Source organism: Petaurus breviceps, unplaced genomic scaffold (assembly GCF_028583685.1).
Source record: "Petaurus breviceps papuanus isolate PSGF00001 unplaced genomic scaffold, PetGlider_PUasm1.0 90451, whole genome shotgun sequence".
NCBI lineage: Eukaryota > Metazoa > Chordata > Mammalia > Diprotodontia > Petauridae > Petaurus > Petaurus breviceps.
Window position 1 is genome coordinate 752,729 of NW_027187258.1, and position 10,191 is coordinate 762,919.

At 55.7% G+C, this 10,191-nt stretch overlaps 1 protein-coding gene across 1 annotated transcript in view; it reads right to left on the reverse strand.

The window, feature by feature from the left end:
* The window catches only part of SHROOM4 (shroom family member 4), a 128,300-nt gene extending 118,763 nt beyond the window's left edge, over nt 1-9,537 (reverse strand). The window contains 1 exon segment of the mRNA XM_069062392.1: nt 9,131-9,537. Coding sequence (XP_068918493.1) covers nt 9,131-9,295 — 165 coding nt within the window. The 5' untranslated portion in view covers nt 9,296-9,537.
* Between the last annotated feature and the right edge of the window lie 654 nt (nt 9,538-10,191).

Genomic DNA, 10,191 nt, shown 5'->3' on the forward strand with positions numbered 1-10,191 from the left:
GGCCAGCTGGGATCTAGGCTACCCCGTGTGCTGGGATCACCTCCCCTCCTTGGACTAACCCAGAGCATGCAGTGCAGCCTAGAAAGGCTCCCTAAGAAAAGTCAAGTTACTCAGGCACCTGGACTCCAATGCCCAGCTCAGCTGGCAATCTGCCCAGGCAAACATGCCAGGGGGATGGGAGGAAGAAGGGCCTGTGTCCTGCCCACCTGAGGCATTTGCTACTCTTTCCATTCAGTGTATTTATCCTAGGGGAGCCTAGAAGGGGGAGGCACCAAAGCCCTCCCCCAGCCAGTCCATGTGAACTCCCTGAGTTAGAGTCCTCATTCAAACGGGGCATTTCTGGGAGAGGGAACAGGGTCTATGCAGTCAGGATACCAATCATCCAGAAGAGCCATTAGCTCAGCATTTGCTCACCTCTCAGGGTGGGAAAGCTGGCCTCAGGAGGTCTGCCAACTTACTGGCCTGTATGACCTCAAGCATGTCCCTTCTCCTCTCTGGGGCCCAGTTTCCTCATGTGGCAAATGAAGAGATTAGCCTTGCCGGCTTCTGAGCCTCCTTCCAGCCTTCCTAGACCTAACATTCTATGTTCCGTCTTCTCCAGGGTCAGGTGGCAGAGGAGCCCACTGGGCAGTGCTGCCACCCTCAACTCCCCTTGCTAGGCTTCAGAAAGCTGTGAGGAAGAGTTGGCCAGGCCCAGAGTCAGCTCTCAGGGACCAGACCTGAAAAAGCCACCTCAATACTTTCTCCCTTCCACCCACCCCCCAAATCCAAGCCCTTGACTGCATTAACAATGCTAATGAGAGTCACTATAGCCATACCTAGGGCACTCCAAGGCCAGCCAAGTTCTTGGCACTTCCTAATACTCATGTGAGGTGAGTGCTACAGAGATCAGATGAAGAAACTGGGGCTTAGAGAGGTGAAAGTGATTTTCCCAGAGTCACACAGCCAAGCAGGAGTCAGAGGGGGGAGTCCAATGCAGGTCTTGCCAGACTGAGCCCAGGCCTGGCACTTTTGGCAGGCCCTGTGCATGAGGGTGCTGCCCAGGGGCTGTGGAGCTTCTCCCAGAAGATGGTTTTTGTCAGTGGCCCTGTGGGCACATCCCAAATGGGGGTGAGGGAAAAAACAAACCACTAAAAGCAGCTCAAGTAGGGAAGCTGAAGAAAGACTTGTCTGCCACACAGTAGTGCCTGGGTCCGCTGCTTACAGGCTGCGAGATGTCAGCCAGATTGCTCTCCCTCCCCGGGCCTCAATTTCCTCCTTGTCCACAAAGTGAGGGGGTTGGACCGGAGGAGCTCTGAGATCTTCTCCAATCCAAAATCCTCTGGTCCCCTAAGGTGCTGCTGGAGCCCCCCTCCTCTGGCCCACCCCCAGCCCCCAGGCCCCCAGGAGCACCATTTGCGTCATGGGCAGAAAAACCACCAAGGAGGCCTCCTGTGCTTTGCAATCCTTCAAGGGCTTCAGCTCAAGGCCCTGCTATTCCAATTTCCCATAGAGCCAAGGTTACAGGAATCCAGTTCGGGCTGCCTGCACACATCTGGCCCTCTCCTCCCCCAACCCAAGGCTCTTCCTCCCTCTCTAGCCCCCCTCCCCCCACTAGGCCAGGCCTCCTGCAGCAGGGGCTTGAGGGGCAGAGGCCCCAGCAGCAGCTGGGCTGGCCCAGCCAAGGCACAGCCCAGGGAGAGTAGAGGGAAGGAAAGAGGGGGAGGGAGAAGGGAGGAAGGAGGGAGCAAAGCAGTGGGGGCTGTCCTTGGAAGGGATGGGCCCTTCAACAGTCAGGTGCTTTCAAGCCCAGCCCTGCCTCGATTCCACACATGTTTCAAATCTTCCCTCAAAGGTTCCTTCCACACTGCAGGAGGGAGGGCTTCCTCCCCGGATGAGCACAATGAAGATTAGACGCTTGATGCTAAAAGTCAGGGGGGGACAGAGGGGTGGCAGGTCCAATTCTCCCCTGCTTCCCTCCCTCCTTGGGTGACCGTTTCTCCTCTAGAGCATGAGGGGTAGGAGTGGATGACCCTGTAGGTGCTTGCCAACTCAACTCGAAAGCTCCCATCCGCAGAGCTTGTCATCATGGATTTCCCAGAACTTATCACTCCAAGCCAACTCCCAGTGCCCACAGCTCTCCTGTCTCCAAGCCACAGTTCACTGTTCCCGTGCCTGGAATGCCCTCACTCCTAGTCACCTGCAAGATTGCTAGCTTCAATGCCAGCTCGGGCCCCATCGGGATTGCCTTTCCTCCTTTGAGTCCCCCAAACACTTCCTTGGGTGGGTAACTGATGTTCTGGCCTTGGACTACCAGATGTAACAGTTCTGATGCTCATGAGGCATCCTTCCCCATCCTCCCCACTAGAGAAAAAACTCTTTGAGGATTGGGACAGAACCATCCAGCCCAGTGTTTTGTACATGGGAATGTTTGTTTTGGGGTCCCCTCTTAAGGCCATGGCAGTCTAGTGATGAAGCCCTTGGGGATTCTGCCTACACCCCTCTCAGAAGTGGTGCCACTGGTTCTGAAGAAACCTAACTGGGGCCACATGGCTGTTTCCTCAAGATAATCACTCCAGTGCCACTGAACCCAGCCTCTCCACTCCCTTTTAAGAAATTTCTAGGGGAGGGAACATTTCCACCCCCCCCCAAATCCCCCCAAAGGCAAGATCAAGTGTCTTTCAGCTGGAGCTGTATTCTTTTGTTTGCCTGGGGTTGGAGGGGTGCAAAAGCAGAAGCAGGTTGGGCCTTCTGTGCTGCCACCAGAGCCCAGGAACCTAGCCAGAGCAACAGGGAAAGGGCCAGCCGACTCAAGCAGGGTCAACACAAGGGAATCGGGGAGAGCAGCAGAAGTCAGCTTGGTAAAGGAGAGGGGCTAAGTTCGGTTCAGGAAGAAACACCACAATGAGGGCTTCTCAAGAAGCCATCCCCTTCCCTGGACATGAGGGGCCTCTCCCAGGGTACACGACCAAGGCCTTTTTCCCATCACATCACCCCTGGCCCCCTCTAGCAACTCATAAAGGGGGCCCAGTGAATGTCAATACTCACACACTAACTGGCATTCCTCTGGCCCCTTTGAAGTGCCTTCAAGCTTTGGGCCCCACTACAGACCGTTGAGGGAGGAGGCTCATTGGGCCTTTTAGAAAATGGGATGGGGGAACAAATCCTCTTCCCCAGCTCCCACTGAGCCTCTATAATCTACAGCAATGGTGTCAAGCCCTCTAAAGGGGTCCAGAATCCCGGGTCCCTGCCAGCACAGTCACTTAGAAAACCACGTTAGCATCATCTATCGCCTACTGTACTTTTATTTATTTTACTAAATATTCCCAATTACATTTTCTTCCGGTTCTGCCCTCTGCCCTGCAGGTAGAGACACTATTCCAGAAAAGGAAACAGACTCAGAGAAAAGTGTGAATTGGAATTCAGGCCTTTATAATAGCAAACCTAACAGTCTCTTGATTGTACCCTCTGGGTTCTCTCAGGATCACTCTCTGGCCTTCCTATGGGCCTTTCCTTCTTAAGTCCAGGGAGCAAGGACACAAATTCTCCCTGACCCAAGATACCTCAAACATCCTGCCTGGCTGATGTCATGGCATGAGAGCTAGAAGAGCCGTCAAAAGGGGAAGCTGAGGAAGAATAGGTCAGGTGACTTTCAGAGGTAGTGAGTGACACAGTCAGAATCTGAATCCAGGTTCTCTAAGCTCCTCCAATGGTTGGACAACCACAGTTGCCCTAGATACCCCAGTAGTAGAGACAACACTGGACTTCAGATTTGCTGTATCTTAGAGTCTGAAGGCTGGCATATAATAGGCCAATATACTCTCCTAGGTTCACCCCCTTAACCTAGACAGAGAAGGGCTGTTAGCATTCCAAATAGATAGAGGGCCTGATGGAGGCAAGTCAGGAGAGGCCCGCCATGAAGAGCTGGACAGGACTCCGGAATCCACCTAGTCCAGCTCCTCATGTTACAAATGAGGAAACTGAGGTCCTGGGGTGAGAAGCCAGCACTTGTTAGACAATACCTGCATTCCCCGGGGATTTGTCCAGGCAAGTGAGGAATTTCTTGACCACTTGCTACATTCTGGATTTTGAACCCTCCCCCCCATCACTCTTAATAATAGTAGTAGCAACAGGAATTGATCAAGCCCTTTAAAGGCTGCAAAGGACTTTATAGAGATTAGCTCATCAGAGCCCTAGTGAGGTAAGTTTAACAGGTGTCCTCATGCCCATTTTACAGATGAGAAAGCCAAAGCTCAGAGAGGTTTGGCAATTCATCCAGGGTCACACAGCTGGTAAGTTTCAGAGGCAAGACTCAAACACAGTCCAAGCCTAACCCTCCAACCAATATGGCACATTGCTTCACTAAGTGAATACCCATGCCTGAAAGGCTGTGCCCTGAGTGAGACAGAGCAGAACCGGAGACGACCTGGGCTCCTTTCAGACCCATCTCTCTCCAGAGTCCACATGTTCTGCCCCACTCCCAGATGCTCTACTGGGCCAGGTAAAAACCACCCCACCCACAGGAGGCCAAGCTAGGGAGGCTTTCTAACAATCACTCAGGGAAACAGAGACAGAGAGAAACAGAGACAAAGAAAGAGACAGAGAGGCAGAGAATAGTCTCTGGAGAGCAGCAAAGAATTAGTACCTCCCTACACTCAGGAAACTCCCAGTGAAGTGATGGGAACCTTCCAGCCCCACCCAGCCTGGCCTTGGGAAAAAGGGAAGAAGGGAAGTGTACCCCAAACCCGCTGGCCACACCACCAATCATATTCAAGGGAAACCTGAATCTTGGGCTGGGGGCGGGGGGGCTTCTCAGGTACACCCAGACGCTGCCTACAGTTTTCTGAGGAAGAGGCAGACTCCAGGTACAAAGTGTACCAGTGGAGCAAGCCTTTGAACAAGGTACCTACCCTCCCTGGCCCCCAGCACCTCCCCTCCCTGGCCCCCAGGCCCCTCCCCTCCCTGGCCCCCAGGCCCCTCCAGCATAAAAGGAGGGGCTTGGACTATGCAATCTCTGAGGTCCCACGATTCCAAGGTAGAAGCTCCCTACCAGAGGCAGTGGCAATGGCCACAGTGGAGAAAGCACTGGGCCTGGAGTCAGAAAGCCCCAAGTTCAAATCCACCCTTAGACACTTACTAGTTGGGTGATCCTAGGTAAGTCACTAAACCTCTGCCTGACTCAGTTTACTCAACTGTACAATAAGGATCCTATTGACGCCTGTCTCCCAGGGTTGTTGAGGAGCAAATGAGATCAATTTGTGAGTAACACAGCACAGTGCCTGGCACTTAGGTGCTTTAGAAAGGCTCATTCCCTTCTATTTCCTGTGTCCCAGCAGGACATCCCCAAAGAAGTGGGGGGCCTCCCTCCTGGGAGTAGGTTGTTGGCCAGTTCTTGTAACTAAGGAGAAAACTCAGACCAAGGTCTGTGACACCCATGCCAGATGGTCAATAACCCAAAAGCTTTGTCTTTCTCAAGACCGCTCCCATAAGCCAGTCCCCAGACACAGGGTGATCCTTTCCCATGTCCGGAGGCAACATCCTAGCCTGCCCCACAAGAAAGCATCCCAAATGACTGCTTTTCTCCCTCTAAAGAATTCTTTGGTCCTTGGCTGGTACTTTTCCCAGCATGCTTTGCACACCTTCAGGCCATGGGACAATCAGCAGAGGACAGGGGAAGGAACGATGGTGTGGCTTGAGCCATTGAAAGCCTGGAGTTTGAATCTTGGGCACAACCTCCCATGCCTCAGTTTCCTCCTCTGTAAAATGGAAAGGGCTTTGATCCCACAAGTCCTCTTAAACCCACAGACCCTACTCCCAAGGAGCCACTGGGAGGAAGTCCTCCCTCCTCTCTCCCAGCACTAACGCTACTCCACCCATCCCAGAAGCCTCCTTTCTTGGGAGAATGGCCTCTCCGTTGCATCCCACTGCTCTTCTCACTCCTTCCCCTTTGAGAAAGACCGTGTAGGCAGGCCATCCTCGGAGACGGAAGGAAAGAGTGACAGCAGCCTGTGGAACGCAAAGGGTTCGGCCAGACTTTGAGTCAGGGGCAGGATCCTACACCTGCCTTCTGTTCATTTTAATTCTCCAAACAAGGACTAGATGCTTAGTATGGAAGATGCCGAGACAAACCGGCAAAATCTCTGACCTCCAACTGTTTACAATCCCACAGGACATCAGTCTTTCAGAGGTGGCCCAACCTAGGACCCATCCCAAAGGATGTGGATTAACCAATCAGAGGGTGGGAAGATGAGCCCCATCCTAGCCTCCAACATGGCCACACCCACCCTGGACTCATCCCTTCCTCTCTCTGCTCCTCTCCTAGGGCTGTGCAAATTCCCACCTTCCTCTTCTAAAGCAGTGATGACCCTACCTGGACACCTAAATGCAGGTGCTGCTGGGAAAAATCTGCCCCTCACCCCTCCCACCCCGGTGCCCCTCAGTGAGCAGGCTCTGTGAGTTGGGTCAGTGACCAGAAAGTAAGATCCTAGCTCCTTTCCCACTTCATATTGGGGTGGGGCAAAAAAACAGATAAAGATAATATCTCAGATCCCAGAGCTCATTGCCCTCCCCAAAGGCCCATCATCTCTGCAGGGCTCCCTATTGCTTCTAGGGATCAAATATTGTTTCATCCTTTTCAATTCTTTTTGTGCAAGTCTTATAATGTCCCTGCAGATAACTTACAAACAGGTAAGGATACTCATATTAGCAGGGCATGCCCAAGAATATTTTATAAGTAGTATGCCATCCAAAGTTTGGAGACTCCTGTCATCGGAGGTCAATAAATCCACACTTAATGAGAGCACAGATGGTGTACACAGAAGGGAGGCCCCAGAGATTGAGGGGAGAGGATGGGGAGGGGCAGTGCTAAATCCCTGGACCAGTTTGTTTGAGGCAAGAAGGGGGTTGACTGAATGGCTAACCTAGGGGATTCTGTGAACATCGAGGCACCTTAGAACAGGACTAAGTGTATCTTAGCTAGCCATCTCCAAGCAGAAGGCCCTTTTTCTTCCAACTGCCTGGGCCATTACGTGGGTTTGCCTCATCTAATCCTACCCCCTCCCTTCCTCTCCAGTCCAGACCACAGACTGCTGGGGAGCCCCCTACCCAGACACACACTCCTCCCTGATCCTAGAGGGGTTTCCAGATTGGGAAGGGGAGCCAGTCTTGGGTAGCAACTACAACAGTCCTCCCCCATCCCCACTCCCGGGACCGAAGACTGCAAACTCCAGCTCTGAAGAGAGAGCCATGCCCTGGGAGAAGTCAGAAGGAAGGGTCCATGATGTCCAAGGTGTCAACAACATAGTTCAGAACCTTGGTAAAGAAGAACTTTAGCATAGAGGAACTACTCACCAAGGGGCTATGCCCCCTCCAAATACATAAAGTTGGACATTGTTTTGATACCTATTCTCCAAATGGGAGGTCTAGATCAGGGAAGCTGGGAGCCTCGGTGAGCTGCAGGAAGATCTGGCTCTGTGGGGGGACGATCTCAAGAGCAGGGCCAGAGAAAGAGTCTGGATGCCAGGCCTGCCTTACCTTCCTCCTGTTCTGAACCTCTCCGCAGTCTGGGGAATGGACCCCTTCTCAAAAGAAGGGTTTTAACGCATGAAATAAAACAGAGAGAAGTCCTTTGTACGGCAAAACAATCATTTTGAAACTCAGTTTCCAGACTCCTAGAAATCCATCCAGGGACCCCTTGAACTCCAGAGTAAGAAACCATGGGCTAGTGTTTCCTGGACATGGCTGAGGGCTGGCTATTTTCCAAGTTGAAGATTAGAATTCCTCCCCAAGGCTTCCACCACCGGGAGGTGCCAAATGACCAAAGCCAACCTGCCCTCCGTACGGAACTGTCCTGGAACAGCCTTGACCCGGGCAGACTGGTGGGCTCCTAATAACCCGAGGCCAGACCAGACCAGATCAAGATAGGAAGTAATGGTGTGAGGCACGGCCAGGGGGGCTGGGGGTTAGAAATAAATGGGAGCAGCTTTGTTCCTTGTTGAGAGAGTCAGCTAACCCGGCTCCCACGTCTTCACTTGAAACTCGGCTCTCTACTCTTTAGCCGCCTCGCCTCCGGAATCTGTCTCGCTCTTGGGGGCATTGGGACGGTTAGCAAGTTTGTTTAGCCTAGAATCTTTAACCTCTCTCTCCATGCGATTCCTCTAGGTGAACTGTGTTCTCCCTCCAAAAGAGAGCAAGCCCCCCCACCCCGTGCGCGCGCGCACGCACGCATACACGCACACAGACACACACACTCACACACACGCGCGCACACACAAACACGAAGTGTTCTCCATTTCATAGCTCTCTTCCCCTGCCCCCTGCCGAGGGGGGCTTCAAGCAGATTCCAGTCCCGTAAAACAAACAAACACTAAGGCTGCAGAAGCAGCCGCAGCGCCAGCGGCAGCACAGCTGGGCTGCTCGGCCCTAGGCTTCTCCTCACTTTGTAACTTGTGAACCCAGGCAAGAATCACAAGGGCAAGAGAAGGGATGGAAGCGGACGCGATCGAGAGAGGGAGTGCGCGAGGGGGCGCGTCAACTTCTCGGCTTTAGTCGTGCCCCGGGAAGCAGGCAGTTTGGGAAGAGAAGACCACTCCGGGCTGAGCTGGGGCAACGCATCGTCCCGAGGCAGCCGAGCAGGAGCCGCGGGGGCTGGCCAGCAGCTCAGCTTCGGGCTCTCCTAGAGCCCGCTCTGGAGTGGCTGTGTGTGCGGAGGTCAGGGGCACGGCTTCCTCCCTCCCCGCCCCCCCCCCCCCCCCCCCCCCCCCCCCGTCTGCAACTCTGGGTGAGGGCTGTCTCCGAGGTCCCACTCTAGCTTCGCTGCCCCGCTGCCCCTCGGTCCCTCTGACCGGGCCGGCCCACCCCGGGCCGCCCCTAAGTGCTTCCAAGTCCCCATTCTCAGCCCTAGTCTGAAGGCAGGCACTGATGTTCTGTGTCTATGTGTAGATGTAGGCACGCTCGCCCGCCGAGTCTGTGGTTTCCCAGGGCTAGAGGGAGGCCGACGGTTCGGCGGGGGGCTAGAGGTACCCTCTGGCCGAGTCTGAGCGCTGCCCCCTCGGTCCGCCCTCGCCCTCTGCCTGCCCTGAGCCCCGAGCCCACTGCCCGCCTACCCATCAGCCCGGGCCAGCCCATCCGAAGCCGGGCCGCCTTCGCTTACCTTGGACACGAGGAGAGGCTCGCCGTGCTCGAGCCCCCCCTTAAGAGTGAAGCCCCAGGGTGCGCCCCCCTGCAGCTGCACATGGGCGTACTGGCAGGCCCCCGGCCGGGGCTCCATCCTGTCTCCTTGCCCCTCTCTGCCCTCGCCGCTGCCCCCGGGCTCCATGGCGGCCGCTAGCCGCTCCTCCGAAGCTCCTCTACCATCGCGCCCTACCGCTGCCCCGACAACCCGGGCGGGCTGGCCGCGCTACGCCCCCGCTGCCCCCGCGCCTCTGGCCGCAGCCACAGCAGCAGCGCCGCCCGACGCAGCGCAGGGAGGGCACGGGTGGCAGGGCCCCAGGGAGGGCAAGGCAATTGAGGAGAGTCGAACAGGGGGGGAGGGGGGGGGGGGGGGGGGGGGGGGGCGGGGCAAGGGGGAGGGGCAGGGCCAGGGCTGCCTCCAGAGGGAGGGAGCGAGGGAGGGAGAGGAGCTCAAAAAGACCCGGGCGGCGGGCCCCGGAATGAAAATGGGAAAAAAAAAGAGCCGGGAGGGCGGGGAAAGGCGTCTAATGGACAAGGCGGTGGAGCAATGGGAGGGGACGGCCGTCCGGGCCTCGCCTCGCCTGGCCTCGCAGCAGTGGTTACATTGTTTCCTTCAGTGGGGGGCCCTCCCCCCTTTCCACGCTCACAGGGGGAGGCTGGTCGGGGGGCGCGCAAGTTCCTAGCCTCCCCTCCAGCTGCTTCTCGGGGACTCAAAGTTGACTGGCCCGGGCTGGGAAAGTATGCGGGCCGTTCGTTCCCGCGCGGGGAGTCCTGGGCTCCCACCCCGCCTCCCCGCCCCGGACTTTCGAGGCGGGAAGGTGGAGAAGGCAGGGGGAATGGGGCGGGAAGGGGTGCCAGCCCAGGGTGGGCAGACTCCTCTCCCCGAGCACCCCCCCCCCCCCCAACAGCACTGGCGGCTGGCAGTGCAAGGATTGAGTTGACCCTGTTTTACAAGCAGGGAAACTGAGGTTCAGAGAGTTCATGGAGCTGGATCAACCGCTCGTCTTTACTACTCTTCCTCCCCTCCCCATTCGACTAAAG